The 20,375-nt window shown below is 34.6% G+C and overlaps 1 protein-coding gene across 14 annotated transcripts in view; it reads left to right on the top strand.

Annotated features, from left to right (window-relative positions):
* FAM172A (family with sequence similarity 172 member A) overlaps positions 1 to 20,375 on the top strand; it is a 483,877-nt gene that overhangs the window by 267,460 nt on the left and 196,042 nt on the right. For all 14 annotated transcript variants that reach the window (XM_050794318.1, XM_050794327.1, XM_050794314.1 and 11 more), the window contains one exon: positions 6,121 to 6,240. In XM_050794318.1, coding sequence (XP_050650275.1) covers positions 6,121 to 6,240 — 120 coding nt within the window. The remainder of the gene's footprint in view (positions 1 to 6,120; positions 6,241 to 20,375) is intronic.

Genomic DNA, 20,375 nt, shown 5'->3' on the forward strand with positions numbered 1-20,375 from the left:
TTTTTTGTATTTTTTTTTAGTAGAGACGGGGTTTCACCATGTTAGCCAGGATGGTCTCGATCTGCTGACTTTGTGATCCACCCGTCTCAGCCTCCCAGAGTGCTAGGATTACAGGCTTGAGCCACCGCGCCTGGCCTCTATATCTTTTTTAGTCAATGGATATCAAGTGTGGCCCAGAATAGTCTTACGAGTTTGATGGTTTAGTTGAGCCTATAAAAGACCCCCTTGTGGATATTGTAGACATTTTTCAGTTAAGTCTCACTTTTTAGAATGTTTGGTTTAAAAGTCTAAAGCTAAAAACTATAATTTCAGCTTGACCTTAGTCAAACTGAAGATATTTAAGTACTTGAAGCACATGGAAACTTGAAGTTTCTCTTTCCCACTGCTGACAGGCCATTAACAGATATTATCTCCATCGACTGTGGAGGAAAAGACTCAGCTATAGTACTATTATCTGTAAGCAGTAGGAACAACTGTGGGTTCTTAGCTCCCTTTAGTCATAGATGGGCCTGGCTGGCACTTTCCCTCAAATCCTGTGACTCACAAAATTTTGCTCATTTTTCTTTTATGATGATTCATTCTATCCCTTTCTTTCCATTCACTCTGCTACCACCCTGAGGAGTATTATAGTCTTTATCATCTCACATATGTGAATTACTGAACTACTCCTTGCCTTTAGGCTTGGTATAATCTGGGCTGCATTGCCTGTCTTATCTCAGACTGAGTTGCATAACTGAGTTTTGTCTAGGGCTCTCAGACTATTAATGTGTAATCCAGATTTGCCTGGAGCATAAGGTCCCTGGAAATAGATAGTGAGAGGGAAAGCTAGAAAGATAGTTTTAGAAAAGATGTTGGCTAAAGAGTTCCAGTTACTTTGTAGGCAAAATCATTTCAGTAAATGACTTTTTTTTAAGCAGTGGAGTGGCTTGATCAGAGCAAGGCTTCAAAAAGATTGATCTGGCAACAGAGTAAAGGGAAAAACTAGAACAAGGTTCCCCAATCCCCGGGTCACGGATTGGTACTGGTCCGTGGCCTGTTAGGAACTGGGCTGAACAGGAGGGATGAGCAGCAGGCGAGCAAGCCAAAGCTTCATCTGTGTTTACAGCTGTTCCCCATTGCTCACGTTACCACCTGAGCTCCACTTCCTATCCGATCAGTTGCAGTATTAGATTCTCATAAGAGCATGAACCCTATTGTGAACTGCACATGTGAGGGATCTAGGTTGTGCGCTCCTTATGAGAATCTAATGCCTGATGATCTGTCACTGTCTCCCATCACCCCCAGAAAGGACCACCTAGTGGCAGGAAAACAAGCTCACAGTTCCCACTGATTCTACATTATGGTTAGTTGTATAATTATTTCATTATATATTACAATAGAAATAAAGTGCACAATAAAGGTAATGCACCTGAATCATCCCAAAACCATCCTCACCACTCTGTCTGTGGAAAGCTGTCTTCCACAAAACTGGTCCCTGATGTCAAAAAGGTTGGGGACCGCTGGACTACAAAAATTGAGACTAAAGTCTATTGTAAGAAAACCTAAACAGTGGTGGGAATGGAAAGAATGAGACAAATAGGATCCCAACAGTATACAGGAAGAATTGGTGACTGAGAAGACAGCAGGGAGAACCTCACTGAGGTCAGATAGTATGGATTTATAATGGCCCATGAACCTTGGTTTCAGGACAGTCCAACAGGAACAAAGGAGGTAATACTCACACACTACTGCTTCTGAAGTCTTTATGTGTTAATACCTCTAACTTATTAAAGACCAGGATCATGGCATACTTATCATTCTTCCACCTCCACTTTCAGCACAGAGCTTAATGGGGACAGAGTAATCTAATTTATTATACACATACATATAAATATATATACACACACATATATACATATAAATATATATATACACATATATACATATAAATATATATACACATACATATATGTAATCCTGTCCATATATGGAGTATTTAAGACCATCTCAGGTATTTAAGATGATTAGTTATGCCAACCATCAATAGGTGGAAACTCTGGTAACTCTCCTTCTATTTTGTTTTCATATTTCTTTCATTGCGAGGTATAACTAGGGTGATCAGGTGTTCAGGATTTTTCTGTATAGTCCCAATTTGGACTTGTTTTCCCACTACAGTTACTGATAATATCTTTCTTCTTCACTCTCAAAAGTTCAAACAACACATTGTATGGTCACTCCAGATATGTCTACAGAAAAGTACTAAATATGTATGGTTAGTTTAAATAATAACTATAAAGAACACAGTTGTGTAACTGTCAAAGCAGACAAGAAATGGAATGCTGGTAGCCACTAAAAGTCAATTTCTTAGTCACAACTTCATTCCCTTCCTTAAAGTTAACCACTTTCCTCATTTTTATGATAACCATTTTCTTACTTTTTAAACTAATAAAAGATAAATTATCAAAGCCTAAAATCCCTATAAGGTTTTCCTTCCAACTCTTCTGTGTAGGTAATTTCATATTTATGTTACTAAGAAATGATTTTGGAAATATGTTTGTATTTTAATATGTGACTACAAGGTTGTAGGTAATCAGCCTGAAGATAAATGTTGTGTTTTTGTTATTCATTTATTACACTAAGATTTAATGAACAAGAAGACATAGTTCTTGGCCTCAAGAATTTGATAATCTAACTAGTAATTACAGTACAGCTCCTTCAGTGCAATAATAGGAAGCATGCACAAGATGATGTTAGAAGACATTACCCTAGTCCTTGTGAAAAATAGAGCCGACTTTCCAGAGGAAGTGATATCTCATTTCAGTACTGAAGACAAGTAGAGAGTATGCAGTAGAAGGTGGTATGGGAAGTGAAGGCAGAGCACAAAGATCACTATCTGGACAAATGCAATAATCAATAGCAAGAAAAATATGGCATAATTAGGTTACTTCAAGTTGCTCCCTACAACTGGAACACAGAGAATGTTCTGTGTGTCTTCTCAGGGGGAGGAGGGATGTCTTTGGGGTCAAGATATTTCACAGGGTAGTGGTGAAAGATATAGTTCAATGGACAATGCTAGATCATAAAGGGCCTTGAATGCCATACTGAGGAGTCTGAACTTAATAAAGGGTCTTGAATGTCATATTAAGGAGTTTGAGGACTAGGCGCAGTGGCTCATGCCTGTAAGTGCTCATCCCAGCAGTTTGGGAAGCTAGGGTTGGCAAATCACTTAAGGTCAGGAGTTCATGACTAGCCAAGCCAATGTGGCGAAACCCCATCTCTACTGAAAATACAAAAATTAGCCGGGCGTGGTGGCATGCACCTGTAACCCCAGCTACCTGGGAGGCTGAAGCAGAAGAATCGCTTGAACCTGGGAGGCAGAGGTTGCAGTGAGCCAAGATCACGCCACCACACTCCTCTGCAGGCAAGAGAGCAGGACTCCGTCTCAAAAAATTAAAAAAAATAAAGGAGTTTGAACTTAATTCTGAGGACAATGAGAAAATTGGAGGATTCTAAACAGGGAGTGAGTACCTTGGCAACATGATCACGTTTGCTTTCTTGACAGGTTATTCTCACTACAGAATTAGAGCATGTAAATGGTCAATCCTACAGGTCACTACTAGGCTAGGCTAGAGATTGTTGAAGCTAGGCTAGAGATTGTTGCAGTCATCCGCTTGTGAAATGGTGGTGGCTTGAGCTAACCCAGATGAAATGAGAGAAAAGTAGATGGATTTGAGAGACAGTAGGTGGCAGGATCAGTAGAATTTTCATGACTGATTATATGAGGAATTTGGGGCAGAGAGAAATAAAAGTTGATTCTCAGATTTCAGCTGGATATGGGGAGCTTAGACAATACAGATTTGGGGAGCTTAGACAATACTTACTACAGTGTTGGATTGGTTGAGTTTGACATGTCTATGGTACATACAGAAGGAAATGACCATTAAGTAGTTGGCTTTGTGGCTCTGGAGAGAAATTTAGGACAGAGCTAGACATAGGGCAAACTAGCTTCTAGATGGTAAGTGAAGCCATGCGTGTGGGGACCTTAGTAATTTATTATAAAATTTCTAAAAAGGAAAATGTGATTGTGTGCATTATCTAATATTCGTGACATTCTTAGGAAATGAGTCTTTTAGTGTTCAAGCTTCTAAGAAATATTTGTATAAAACATTTTCATGAAGTTTTAGTTCTTCACAGTTTGCTTTTTGATCAGTATTATTTCACTTTTTAGTTTGTCTTTGTTTTTCACATTATCCAGGTTTTGGCTTTAACCACAATATGTCAGGCATAGAAATAAACAGCAAAATGAAGTTATTACATAACTTTTGCAACTTAAGCAACATACATTCATTTGGATTTAGCAAGTTAAGAAAAATGTAAAAGGCCTAGGTTTATATATTTAGGGTTATTTTCCCCAATTCCAGAATATAGAAAATGCTTTTAGGAAAAAAGTGTGTATATATATATACATATATATGGGTGTGTGTGTGTGTGTGTGTGTGTGTGTATAATTTTCAACAGAAAATATTATTCATTTTTCCTTATTTTTAGCTTACAGAGATACTTAAAATCTTATAAATAAAATAATTTAGATATATATAATATTAAATATTTTCATATCTACATATGGGAATGTAAATACATTTTTTAGTATTGTTTTATCAAAAGATCAGTATAACTTTCTGCTATATAATTCTAATGTACTTACTAATTTTCGAAGTGCCTTCAAAAAGTTCATGGAAAATGCATATTATGAAAAAATGTACACATGGCTTTCATTTTTATTGCACCAAAATAAACTCTTACTAACTTGCTATAACATGCCTGAAGAGGATCTCATTCAAGGCACTAAGAAATACAGCGCATCAGTTTGAAAAGAGCACCTGTCAGAGCAACATGAATTCTGCTAAAATTAAAGCAAGAACAAGCATCAAATTTACAGTGAAGCTTGGGTGGAAGAATTGTAAAATCATTGATGCTTTACAAAAAGTTTATGGGGACAGTCTCCCAAACAAATCAGTAGTTTACAAATGGCTAACTCATTTGAAGAAGGGACAGGACAATGTTGAAGATGAAGCTCATGGCAGCTGACCATCTGCATCAATTTAAGAGAAAAAAAATCTTGTTTGTGCCCTAATTGATAAGATCAGTGATTAACAACAGAAACAGTAGGTGACACATAGACATCTCAATTGATTCCACCTACACAATTCTGACTGAAAAAATTAAGGTGAAAAAACTTTGCACTCAATGTGTACCAAAACTGTTGCACCCAGATCAGCTATAGACGAGAGCAGATATTTCCATGGACATTTTTAACAATTTGGATCAAAATAAACATTTCTTTGAAGAATTACAACAGGAGATGAAACATGGCTTTACCAGTACAATCCTGAAGACAAAGCACAATCAAAGTAATGGCTACCAAGAGATGGAAGTGGTCCTGTCAAAACAAAATCTGACCGGTCAAGAGCAAAGGTTCTGGCAGCAGTTTAGGGGGATGCCCAAGGCATTTTGCTTATTGACTTTCTAGAGGTCCAGAGAACAATAGCATCTGTTTATTATGAAAGTGTTTTGAGAAATTTAGCCCAAGCTTTAGCAGAAAAATGCCTGGGAAAGCTTCATCAGAGAGTTCTCAACCACAAGAATACATCAAACAAGGGTAATTTTTTAGGAGTTTCTCTGGGAAATCATTAGGCATCCACCTTGCAGTCCTGATTTGGCTCCTTCTGACTTTTAGTTTTCTAATTGTAAAAAATGTTTAAGGGCACCACTTTTCTTTAGTTAATAATGTAAAAAAGATTGCATTGATATGGTTAAATTACCAGGACCCTGAGTTCTTTAGGGGTGGACTAAAAGTCATGTATCACCACTTACAAAAGTTTCTTGATCTTCATGAAATGTTCAGAAATAAAGTTTCTTTTTTTATTTTTCTTTTAATTATATTTTTTTACAAACTTTTTGAAGTCCTCTCATATTCTCTAATTTGAATTTTCAATGTGGTTCTTTTGTATTATGTTTGTTTTGAATGAGCTATAACATTGTATTTCCTATGCTGTGTATGCAACCATTTAATTTAATTGTTGTTTGCTATGATAATAATTAGATATAGTATGTAATATATGACATTTGTTTCCCTTATAGGAAAATGGTTCTCCTGAAGAACATGCAATCTATGTTTGGGATCATTTCATAGCTCAGGCTGCTGCTGAGAATGTGTTTTTTGTTGCTCACAGCTATGGAGGACTTGCTTTTGTTGAACTGGTAAGTGCATATTTTACTCTTTTTAGTTCCAGTCTCCTTGTAGGTTTATCCCCTCTCCTTTCTTTCTGTTGGTATCAGTACTCTTTAGGTTATGTTATAAAGGGTGAAAATAACATATTTTGAGTAAATAATTTTATGATGTTTGAAAAGAATTTATTTATTTATTTATTTATTATTTTTTGAAACAGAGTCTTGCTCTGTCGCTAGGCTGGAGGGCAGTGGCACTATCTCAGCTCACTGCAACCTCCGACTCCCTGGTTCAGGCTATTCTCCTACCTCAGCCTCCCAAGTAGCTGGGATTACAGGCACGCACCACCATGCTCAGCTAATTTTTGTATTTTTAGTAGAGACGGGGTTTTACCATGTTGGCCAGGATGGTCTTGATCTCCTGACCTCGTGATCTGCCTGCTCAGCCTACTAATTTATTTTATGGTGACAGAGCTTTCTAGTGCTAACCAGAAAGCTTTCTGCCTGTTCCTTGTTTACATATTACTTTTTAATTTCTACATTATAGTACCAGTTTCCATACATTTTGTGATATTTATTGTTTCCTGCTTTATGTGTACACCATTCAGGCTTATGTTATCTATAAAGTGTTTAAAATTTCAAGAGACCTTTTGAATACTTAATATTTTAATAGTTTTAACCTGACTTGTACTTAATACTTGATCAGAATTGTATATAATTAGTATGAAAACTACCAGAAAGCTTCCATTAATCTGCTTCTAACTAGAATGCATTGCTTAGTCATAGAAATCTTCATATTTCAAAGTAATTTGATTCTTAGAGTTAAGATTATATGTGTGTGACAGAAAGAAACTACCAAATTTCTGAATTCTCCCTGTTTTAGATGCAATATTACAATGTTACAATCATGGGCCAGCATGGTTAATGTGATATAATCAATTCTAATAATGGATTAATGAAGAATTCATGCATCCCTGTCCATAATCTCTTATGTTACAGGAAGTTACCAATCCTACCATAAAGTTATTAATTTGATAAAAGTGCAGTTGATAATTTTAAATCCAAATTGATCTAAGTGGGCATTAAACCAGAGACACAATATTGATTGCCTAATTTTTGTTTCTAGACTTTGGCATGTTTTTCTCTGACATGGAAATTGAATATATTTCCATTACCTTTTCAACCTTCCTATGTCTTATTGCTTACCCATTTGATTTAGTTATAAAACTGGTAGTGACATCTGAGAATATTTTAGCTGACCTAACTCTACAAGTGCTTCTGCTGTCTTAAGATCAATAAATCATTAAGTTAAATCATTTATTTCCTAAATTTATTTCAGTTTTTAGGGATTATTTTCAACTAATTTTAACTATGCTGAATTAATTAATTTATTTTGATATATATAATGGATATCTTAAGATAGCTCTTTAGCACAGTAGTATGATGTACTTTTTAAAATATGAATGTTGTTTTTCAAATAATTCCTTTCAATCCCTACAGATATAGATATATAGCTATATAGATATATATATCTCTATATCTCCATAGATATAGATTATATATAGCTTATTTTTTCTTTGTAAGCTGTTAAATTACTTAAAGCATGAAATTTCTTGACTTGTAGAGTGACTTAAAATATGTCTGAAAGTCTGCAAGGCTAATCAAATTTTAGAGTTCTATAAAACATAAATTCCCATTTTTTAACTTTAAGACAGTTTACGAAAACCTTTACACACCAAACTTAAAATTTACATGCCTTTTGGACAGTTTTTAAAATGAACTGAAGATGCCAGAGTTAACAGATGACCAGTGTGTCAGTCCTATTTTGCCCGTCCTGCTTGTCACACACTGGTGGATATTTCTCCACTTTTGTTCCACTTTAATATAAAGCACACAGATGTTTCAGAACAAGACTTGACTTCTGACCTTGAGGCTATTAGGGTCAGGGTCCTCAGGGCCTGTGAAATTATCACAAGCTGAGCTAAAGTTTTTCTCCATCACAGGAAGTAACCAGTAAGTAAGAAGTTAAAAAGGAGCTTTGTCAGAGAGACAAGATGGTCTCAGTAAGGGTCAGCTTCTGTAGTCTGCTATCTCTGCAGGAGGCACATGCATGGGAGGAGGAATATAATATAACCACTGGCACATCACATATCTGTCAGGCAACGCCAGGGCTGAGAAGTCTATTTAATGTAATATACGTTGTTTAGGTTTTAAAGTATTAATGGCAATTATCTCATCATCTTCTTCTTCTTCTTTTTTTTTTTTTTTTTTTGGCTACTTTTTTGTGAAATAACTTTGATTGCGGGTATGTAATGGAAGCATACAGATGGTGGCAAATGAATAAAGACTGGTTCCTGACCTAATACAATGAATTCCTTTAAGCAAATAGCATTGTGCCCTGATGAATTTTACATTATTTTTTGACAAATTTGATTAATATGTTTAAGTCCACTGTGTTTTTGTTTGAAAGGCTTTCTTAAAATATAGTATTGTTAAATAATAAACATTGAAATGTTTTTAGAGCCTTTGCTTTTGCCTAAAACTGATAAAAAGGTTATTCAGTTTTAGACAAAAGCAAAAGATTTAAAAACTCATGGTGTTAAAATGTTGATAAATATGTATTTTTCAGGACTTTTCAACATAACTGTACTGTATGAATTGTTTTACTTTCATTCAAACTTTTAATATTAACTTTACAAGCAAGTAAATTATAAAGATTAATATATAAATCTTAAATTATGATTGGAGGTTTTGTCCCCGTAGTGCATTATACATGTCAGACAGTAAATCCTTTGGATTTCAGTCATTTAAATTGTCATAAAATTTTACTTTTGATTATTAAAGATGACATACACACACACACACACACACACATTTCTTAGGGAACAGTCTTAGTTTGTAGCATCATGTTTGAATGCATGGAAATTGTTTTTCTACCATTGTCATATCAGTTCATATTCTTCTTTATGTCATGAATTTCAAAAAAAAATTGTTTTAAATGTAAATTGTAGCAAATACAGTTTCACCAGTAAATGCAATTACTTATGCTTTAATATTTTGCTAATTGTTGTTTTTGAAAAGTGAGAACATAATTTACTATTATATCCTATCTTAAAGTGTTGAATTTATCCTGAAGAATATCTTATAATCAGAGATTTATTTTCAAAACCAATATTCATTTTATGATAATAAATCTTAGAACTTGATTAGATCTAACCATATTAAAAGACAGTATACATTTTACTATATTAAGAAGAAACATGACATTAAAAGTATGCTATTAACCGCTTTTACTTTCACCGTATGGTAACAACTCAAATTTCCAATTCTCTAAACTTTCTGTGTTCCTAGTAAAAATAAATTTTGATAAGACAACCCTATTGATTGTAGGATTTAGTCATTAAAGACTAAAGGAAAGCCCTGTTTCATCTCATGAATTGGTAATGAACTTTTAAAAGTAATATATCTGCCTCTGTTATCTTTTCGGTATACTTAAAGTTATGCCAGTATGTAAAGTTACAGTTATTAAACCATCATTTACAAAGCCTGAAATTTCTTAGAAATTTTACTTTACATGTAATAGAAGTAGTAACCATAATTAGAATGTTATTTACCAAATTCATCTGGAAAGAAATCTACAAATAATGCAACTTACTTTTGCCTTATATTAGTTGTAAAAAATTCAGGCTCATTTTTTGAAAATTAACTGTCATTTTAAAGCAAGGCAGTTTTTGACCTTCTTCATCATCATTTTCTCCAGCCACTATGATGAAGTGATTTCGTCGCTTTTATTGTTAGCCATTTCAGAGTGTTTGGCTCTTATCTTTCCAGGTGATCAGTTTGGCAATATCAAGTAAACTTAAATTTTTTATTTAATTTGGAAATTAACAGGCTTTATTTATCAATGCCCAGTTATTGATCTCAGCGCACCTTACCTTCCCTGTTTGCAGTGCTCGATATATCAATTTGAATGGAAATCTCTTTGCTTAGCCAAAACAAGAGCGTTCATATATTTTTGTAAAACATGTTAAGTAATTTAAGTAAATATATTTCATTAGTTTATTGAATCATTTCAGCTGATACAAATTTTGTGTTTTTTCTTATTACTTTTATTTCCTTTTCAATGTTATTAGTAGTATATTCACAACCATCATTAAAAAATCACTTAGAAATGTGTGAAAACAGCTCCTTTTGAAAGTGTATCGCTACCCACTTTTGATTTTGGTTTCTCCATGCTTGTCAGCACTTGATTGGCACCTCACTTGCATGTGAATTAAGGAATGAAGGGAACTCTATTTTCCTGCCATTGTTCCATGCTGGGCTCCCTGGCCTCCAGGCAGCCTAAGCTGCCCTTCAGCAGCTGATAGAGGACTGGTTTTTGGACATAGCTGTGTGAGGACACTCAACCTCTCTCTACTCTCAGTAGATTTTTTTAAATTGCCTGGAGCATGATTTGGATTTACACTGAAGAGAAAATGGAACTAAAATAATTAGTCTTTTACATCAGCTAACTATGACCTTAAAGAAGTGTCATTTATATTTTGTCTGTAAGGAACAAAGTAAATTGGATATTGGTAAGATATCTGCATAATGTGATCAATGAGAACAGCTAAAAGTTGAGCTGCTGAGAGTCAAAAATTGAGGGAAATAAGGGAGGTAAGCAAGAAAAATGGAATCATAATGGTATCCAGATAACTCAGGCCAAAAATACTCTTACAAACCTACTTTAAAAATCTAGGTAATTCAGTAAAAATAACTTGCCATTTGTAATATAACTTCAAGATAATTAGTTTTGTTAAGGTTATCTTTTGTGTCCAATCTTGTTTTACCCAAATGATCTAGAAACATCTTGAGGATAAAGAGTCTAATATTGCTCTTATCCCAAGTTTGAAAGTAATATCTATTATAACAACATGAGTAGCCTTAAATATCTGCACACTTGACCAACATATAAAGTTTAACCCTTAACTCTTTTACTAACTAGATTTATTAATTCTCCCTGCTCTCCATTTAAATATTGACGGATTTGGGAATTCTACCTAATTAGTTACTCCACATTAGACAGTGTTACTTTTTTCGTTCTGGTGTAAGACTTTTATAGACTCCTTGTTGCTGGCATGCGCAGCTCTCAGTCTGAAAAGATTGCTTCTCTATGACACACTCTTGTAGGTATAGTCTTTTCAATAAAATAAGAAAATGACTAAATTATAATGTAACTAAGTTATTATTATAATAATATCCTTATAATGTTATATGACAGTCTATGAAATAAGTCTAGAAAACTTTCCATTTCATCCCCAGTCAGTTCAACTTCACCTTTCATTTAATAATTAGCTTATGTTTGCTTGTTTACATTTTTTAAACTTTTTTTTACTGAGGTAAATTTTACATACTTTTATCAAGATACAATGGAGATTTATTGAGCTTTATTGAAATGTAATTTACATGCCATAAAATTCATCCTTTAAATAAAGTGTACAGTTCAAAGGCTTTTTGCATATTTGCAGACTCATACAACTATCATTACTATCTAATTTTAGAACATTTTTATCACCCCAAAAGAAATTCCATACCCATTGCCCATTTCTTCCCATACTTACAATCCTGCCAGCAGTGTATGAGGGTTCCACTTTCTGCACATCCTCACCAGCGCTTATTATTATCTGTCTTTTTTTTATTTTAGCTATCCTACTAGGTGTGAAGTGGCATCTCACTGTAGTTTTTTTTTGTTTTTTTTTTTTTTTTTTTCATTTCTCTGATGAATAATGATGTTGAACCTCTTTTTATGTGCTGTTAGCCATTTGGGTTTTTTTTAGAGAAATGTCTACTCAAATCCTTTGCTCATTTTTAATTGGGTTATCGTTTTATTTTTGATTTTTCATAGATCTTTATATATTGGTACAAATCCCTTATCAACAAATGGTTATGAAAATTTTCCCCCATTCTCTGGATAACTAATTCACTTTCTTGATGATTTCCTCCAAAGTACAGAAGTTTTAATTTTGATGAAGTTCAATTTATCTAGTTTTTGTTTTTGTCATTTAAGCTAGTTTTTGTATACTGTGCGAAGTAAGCGTCCAATTTAATTCTTTTGAATATGGATATTTAGTTATCCCAGCATCATTTATTGAAAAAGAATCTTCTTTCTTCTTTGATTTGTCTTAGCACCCTTGTCAAAATCCATACACTATAAATGTAAGGATATGCTTCTGGACTGTATTTTATTCTCTATATATGCCTGTCCTCATACCAGTACCACACTGACTTGATTACTGTAGCTTTGTGGTAAGGTTTGAAATCAGGGAGTAGATCCTCCAACTTTGTTCATTCTTTTTCAAGATGATTTTAGCTATTCTAGGTCTTGCGTTTCCATATGAATTTTAGGACTGATTTGTTAATTTCTGCAAAAGTAAAAAAGGAGCAGAGATTTGTATTGGGATTGACTAAATAGGTTAATTTGAGGAGTGTTGCCATCTTGACAATCTTAAGTCTTCTAATCCATGACAGTGGGCTTTCTTTCCATTTATTTAGGTCTTCTTTCAAAAATGCTTTGTTGTTTTCAGTGTACAAGCCTTAAGCTTCTTCTCTTATATTTATTTCTAAGTATTTGATTCTTTTTGAAGCTATTCTAACTGAAATTTTATTAATTTTATTTTCATATTCAGTACTACTAGAGACGTGATTGATTTTTATATATTAGTCTTGTATTTTGCAACCTTGATGAATTCACTATTTTTAGTTCTAATCTGTGTGTGTATGTGTGTGTGCGCGCGCGCATGTGTGTGTATTCCTTAGGAGTTTTCATATTCAAGATCATATCATTCGTGAATACAGATAGTTTTACTTCTTCCTTTTCAATCTGAATGCATGTTTATCTAATTAATTTATATATTTTTGGTTTTTTGCCAAACTCCCCTGGCTAGAACCTCTAGTACCAGGTTGAATAGAGGTGGCTAGCGTGGACATCCTTGTCTTGTTCCTGATCTTAAGAGGAAATTGTTCAGTATTTGATCATTTAGTATGATATTAGTTGTGATTGTTTTCATTCCTGATAGATTATTTCCCTTAAGAACCTGGTGTGCTCCTTAATGTTTATATCCTTTTATATCCTTCAGGCACACCAAGATTCAATTGTTTTGAAGGCTGCTGAGATGGAGAAAAAATTCATTAATCTTTAATAGGAATCTTTTTGTAGAATAAAGGACCCATATTACTCTATTGGAATTACCTTTGGAAGAGGTTTTTCTTAGTGTCCACATAGTAGATGAGCTGCATTCAGGCCCTACTGCCTTCCCTGCATGTTTGTAGCTGAAAGATTGGTCACTCTGTCTCCTGGTTCCACAAAGACTGCTAGGAAACCAAGGATTGCCTGGCAAAATTAGCACAATAACAAGTTAAGGAGAACTCAAAGGAATTGACATATTAATTTGTTAAATATAAATCATTACATAAGAAATATTTCTTTTTTATTAGTATTATAAAAGATCTTAATGATAGATTTTGTATTTTACTGGAAATATGAGACTATGATTGACTATTGTAAGCCTTTTATAAGAAGGAATGTAGAAAAACACATTTCAGTTGATAATAGGGCTGTTTTTACTGTTCTTGTATCCTTAAAATGATCATTCATTGTAAGCCCTCTCCTAAATAAAATTCCCAGTCACAGTGACGCCTCAGTAATCTCAAATTGGAAAGGACTTCTAGGGGACAAAAAAATTTACAATCAAAGCCATGTAACTTTTAAAAGTTAGTATCCAATCCTTATTAAATAATTTATTCAAATTAACTCAGGAGAGCCAGGTAGATTTAGACTCAAAGCATACTAGATCTTTGTTAAGGGAAGGCTTGAGGGAACAAGGGTGGAAGCCAGATTTGGGTAAAGATCTTATTACTAGAGTTCAGGATAGTTTCAGGAGGAGCTACTTCAGCTGTAGAGGTTGGCTTTAGAGGGAATAGAAGGTGAGTTGTCACTAGGGAGTTATTATCAGAGTATGGTAAGCTCAGGTTTGAATCAGGAAGTACAGTCTGGTTGTGGAGAACAGAAAATCAAGGCAATGGGTAATGACCGAGCAAACAGGATCTAGTAATTGGTTTTAAGAGTGCCTATTTTCCTTCACCATACCCCACCTCACTCCTTTATAGGAAATGAAGGAGAAAAAAGTAAACAGGATCTACTACCAGGGGGAGGATTAACAAAGTAAGGTTTAAGGCTTCACTCGTTGCCTGGGAATTCCAAAATGGAATCTTTTTCAGAGAAAGAAATAGGCTATAATCATAGGCATAAAAATCAGAAGGATTGTGAACAAATCAAGACAGAAGTCTGATTATGTGGCTTAGATTAGAGTGGAATAGGGTAGAATACTGCATTCTGAGGACATTTAAAATACCATGGACTGGTCTTTGGTACTCTGGTTATCCGGTTTCTGTGGCAATAAAGGAGATGGAGAGGAAGGGCTATCATTTTACCTTGTCTTATGGCCAAATGTTCACACTATGGGTCTAACACCTTCTTTGGTCTCAGAGCAACAAAGTGATACTCTCCTAGGTCTCTGTAATTTTAACTTTGAGAGTTGGAGATTTTTGACCCCTACATGTATATCAATTGTCTTTCACTTCATATTTTTTGTTACAGGTTTTTAGCACTTTTATTGAATAAATTTAGCTCACAACAAGGCCACCAGAACCACAAAAGTTTGACTTTGTGGTTTGAAAGTGTTTCTTGGCTGGACATCAAGGCTCATGCCTGTAATCCCAACTCTTTGGGAGGCTGCGGCAGGAGGATTTCTTGAGTCCAGGAGTTTGAGACCACGCAGGGCAACATAGGAAGACCTCGTCTGTACCAAACTTTTTTTAAAAAAATTAGCCAGACATGGTGGTACATGCCTGTAGTCCCAGCTATTCGTGGGGCTGAGGCAGGAGGATTGCATGAACCCAGGAATTTGAAGCTGCAGTGAGCTATGATCACATCACCACATTTCAGCCTGGGCAATGGAGCAAGACTTTGTCTCCAAAAACAAGCAAACAAAAAAAGTGTTTTCTTGGAGTTAAGATTGAATATTATGCCCTCAAGGCAGGAAATGTTTCCAAAAATTGTTATTAAAGATTATTACTGATTCAGTTGAACACACCCACTCCATACAAGTACTGGGGAAACATTAGAAACATGATCTCTGGCCTCAAGAATGTTTTAGTCTAAATAGGAAACATTTTTAAACAAAGATAGTAACATAGGGGTTATTTGTGAAGTGGGATAATAGCTAAGAGGTCATTATGTTAAGGTCCACAGTATAAAGATCCATACGGTAAATTTGTCTTAGAGGTAAGTACTAGGAAAAATTGTTTGTATAGATGAACTGATATGTTCTTTTTGTTAGAAAATAATAGCTGTGTAATACATTTTTGCCTTTCCTAGAAACCCAGAGCTATGGTTAGTTTTCCATTTCAGTAATTTATTCTCAGCCTCAGTCTCCTATTCATTGTCCTAATACATAGTTATCTTTTGCTTGATGCAACCTTAGAATCCTTTTTTTAACTGGCAGAAAATTAAATAACAAATGTATTATTTTCATTGGTTTATGTCATGCTGCCTAGCCCAGCTGGGCATACAATGAGTATATACTCAAGACATAGTTGTTGATCCTAGATTTATTTATAAATGAATTATCAGGACCAGATCTCAAATGGTGCTATGTTATGTCAAAATGAAGAAAGTAAAGCCTGAACCACAAGATAGAGAAAGAAGATGGACAAGAGAAAAAATTGATCATTTAAGTTGAAAAACAGGGACATTGAGTCAATCTCACTGATTGCACAGAAGGTACAGTCTGTGGCCCTGAAATTTTGAACACTTAGAAGCACTGTCAATGGAAATTGATTAGGAATTCAACTAAGAAGATACTGAAATCTCTAATCAAAGAAACTAGCAGAACCTTATTCGAACCCCAAATTTCAGTTATGTTTTCTGTGATTACATTGAATAAGTTAAGGCTCATATCCTCTAGAAATTAGTTTGCTTATTTAAGTATTTATTATTTGGTCATTTTGGGCTCCTATAACAAAAATATTATAGACTATGTGGCTTATACAACAAACATTTGTTTCTCACAGTTCAGGAGGCTAGGAAGCCCAAAATCAAAGTACCAGCAGATCCAGGCTCTAGTGAGGGCGTGCTTCCTGTCTTACAGACAGTTGCATTCTCACAGTCCCATCTTCTTTCCATGTAGGTCAAACTAACAGTTTTCCTGCTGGGATATTTGATGAAGTTTGTGGTTCACACCCATGCTAATCTCCCTATCAAATGTTTGTTCAGCCACATCCTTAGTGCTCTCTTCAGAACATCCTTTCTCTTTTGTTCAATATGGATAGGCTGAGAATTTCCCAAATCTTTATGCTCTCTGTCCTTTTTTCTTAATAATTTCTTGCTCATTTCTCTCTCCTTGCATTTTCACTATAAGCAATCAAGAGGAATCAAGCTGCTTCTCTAACACTTTCCTTAGAAACCTCCTCAGCTAAATATTCAATTTTATTGTCACAAGTTCTACCTTCTAGCAAACACTAGAACACACAATTCAGCCAAGTTCTTTGCCACTTTATCTCAAGGATTGCCTTTTCTCCAGTGTCCAGTAACATTTTCATCTGAGACCTCATCAGAATTGACTTTAAAGTGCATATTTCTACCAGTGCTATAACAAAAATGCCATGGACGGGTGGTTTAAACAACATTTATTTCTCTTAGCTCTGGAGACTGAGAAGTACTAGATAAGGGTGTTAACATGGTTGGGATTCATTGAGGGCCTTCTTGGTTTGCCTATAGCCATGTTCTCATTGTGTCCTCACATGGCAGAAAGAGGGAGAGAAAGCTCTAGTTTCTTCCTCTTCTTATAAGGACACTAACCCCATCTTGGGGGCTCCGTCCTTATGGTATCTTCTAACTCTAATTACCTCTCAAGATTAGTGTATTCAGATTTCTTCTTAGTTTTTCCATACCTTATATGATTTTTTTCTCATAAAGATTGTTAAAGACCATTGGAATACAAATAAAAATTGCTGTTCAATATTTTAGTGGAAATTTTATAATTGAGTCAGATGATTTAAATGAATATTTAGTCACAAATAGGCATATTAAACTTCTAATATTTGTGCCTAAATAGGCATATTAAACTTCTAATATGCCTATTTGTTTCTAAATTTCCAGAAGTCTCAATATCTAACTTCTAACATCTTTCTCCAAATTTCCATACTGCATTCACCAGACAACTGCATTAGAAGAAAAACTTTGTATTTATCTTTCTGCACTGGGCAGAAAGATAAAACACACTCAACTTTCTCCTATAGTAGAAATCCCCAGTCTTGACTCCTTTCCAGTTGAGATTTAAGTATAAATGTTGATTTTCTAAAGGTTTCTAATAGCCTGTCCACTGATAACAAAGAAACCTTTACTTTCTCCATCAAATGATGCCCTGTAAAAATAAAACAATGTGAGATCAGTGGCCTATATATTACCATTGTATTACTGGTCAGTTTATCTCAGAAAAAAATTCCTGTTCCAATATCATTGATAGTGTAATGAAAGTTTCTACCACTGTTGTAGGCTCAGCCTCAAATTTTCAGGTTTGCTTCCTATTACACATTGTAGGGCATCTGTCCAAATATTAAACATATTTATATTATGTCTACATATTAAATACGTAGTAATGTATTAAATATCTTTAGTATATTGTAAACTTTAACGTCTGGTAGCATGTGTGTTTACTCTAAGATCTCACAGTAGATTCTCAGAACAGATACCTTCATATCCAATTACTGTGTTAAGAGTTCTGCCTCACTCTCAGAGTTGTCATTGCTATCATTATAGAATACATGTAATCTGTCAGCCAGCCATGATGGCCTAAGACATGACTGGGTCAAGAACAGTTCTAAAAAATTCATAATAGTGTCTTTAAGGATAAACTTTTAAAATAGAACTAGCATTTATGAGTATCTTGCAAATTAGAAGGCAGTGGCATCATCTTCATGCTGATCATCAGCATCTCTCATGCTTAAATGATAATGCACTGGGTGCTGTCCTGAGCAATTTGTCTACTTTATCTCATTTAATCCTCATAACAATTTTATGAGATACTGTTATCCCCATTTTACAGATGAGAAACATGAAATATATATTTCTCCCATTAAAAGTATGACCTCATTTTGTAACAGTTGGATTTTTGTTTTCCTTCTCATCAAGTACCTGTGAAAAATAAATAAATAGTGTATTGTACTAATTGTAGTGACTTTTAACCCTCAGACAACTTCCTGGTTTTTCACGTATTTCAGGATTCAATTCTACATTTCTCTGTTGAGTTATATGATGATTCAGTTTTTATTCTCTCTTTATTGCTTATTCTTTTTGTGCCTTCCAACTAAGGCTTTCAATTTTAATCGATTTTTAATTACTCAAACTAGTGAAGGGGAAATAAGGTGTGGAAAATGTAAAATATAGACAATCTCCAAATCATTTATATTTAAATTTTGAATATGTTTTGACGTGGTGCTCTGGAAATTTAGTTTAAGCAGGAAAATTGAAAACACTTGATGAGGATCTGGAACGTAGATGAGTTTCGTTGGCCAAGCCCCTGGTTGGCTCTTTTTTGCGACTCATTCCATGCTGGAAAAAGACAGCTGTCTTCTAATACCAGCTAAATTGAATTGACCTTTCACATCTCAATGGAACAGTCTCTGCTATCAGCATTTGCTCCTTCATGTTATCCATATCTATAAGTTACACCTGGAAGTAATTGCTTGCAGCTACCAAGTACCAGGCATTGTTTTAAGTGCTTTACAAATATTAACTCATGTAGCCCTTATAACAACCCTATGATGTAACTACATTATTATCCTCAGTTACATATGAGGAAACTAACCTCAGTTGCATATGAGGAAACTAACCTACAGAAATATTAAGTAACTTACCTAAGATCACATGACCTAGTGAGGGAGCCAGAATTGAAACCCAGGCTTTCTGGCTTCAAAGTCCATGCTCATAACCACCATGCTATACTGTCACTCAATAAAAAGAGCACTATATTAGGCAGGACTCTTGTACATTTGATCATTAAACATTATTTATGCCAGGTATAGTGGCTCACACCTATAATCCCAGCTCTTTGGGAGGCTGAGGCGAAAGGATCAGTTGAGCCCAGGAGTTCAAGACCAGCCCCAAAAACATAGTAAGACCCCATCTCTACAAAAAAAAAAAAATTTTAAATAGCTGGATATGATGATGCATGCCTGTAGTCTCAGCTACTCAGGAAGCTGAGGTGGGAGGATTGCTTGAGCCTAGGAGCTCAAGGATACAGTGAGCCGTGGTTGCACCACTGTACTCTAGCCTGGATGACAGAGCCAGACCCTGTCTCCAAAAACAAAACAAAACAAAACCATTATTTAGCAAGGCATTGTACAACCTAAGTTTAACTCTATCAGGTAGGTATGATGAGCCTTGTTTGACAGAAAGATTGAGGAACCTGTCCAAGGTTGCACAAAGGACAGAATTAGGATGAAAATCTAAGTCAGCGTAGTCTCGGAACCAATCAGTTTCCCCATGACACACACTTCATTCTAATTGGGTTTAAAAAAAAAAAAAAAAAAAAAAACTACACAACATAAATTTGTAATAAAATAGGACATTTTTAATTGGTGAGGGAACTCTTCATTTCAAGAAATTTTGCCTTTTTATTTGTGAAGCACAAAGATCTTTGGCAGGGTAAACATCATACCTGATACCCAAGTTTTAAATTGAAAATGTGCTTTTAAAAGCAGGAAACACACATTGTACAAATTGGTATCAAAAAATACAGAATTTCTTTACTCAATGCTTATCACAATGTCAGCACATATCAAATATTAGGTGATGATGTTCTAAAATTGTTTTTCTTTTATTTTTTTTCCTATATATTGGAGAAAATATAATGATTTAAATATTTTAACGAGACGTGAAACCATAGTTGCTTGGTCGTTTGTATTTTACTTACTGTAAATTGGAGTTTACATTTCACTGTGAATACCAGACAACTCAAAATTCCTATATTTGAAATTAAAATAGGAAAAAGGGAAACATTTGTGTCCCTATAATTAACCTGCTACTTCATGCCTTTCCGATTTATTATAAGCACTTCATCTGATATCTA

Source organism: Macaca thibetana, chromosome 6 (assembly GCF_024542745.1).
Source record: "Macaca thibetana thibetana isolate TM-01 chromosome 6, ASM2454274v1, whole genome shotgun sequence".
In the NCBI taxonomy this organism is placed as follows: Eukaryota; Metazoa; Chordata; class Mammalia; order Primates; family Cercopithecidae; genus Macaca; species Macaca thibetana.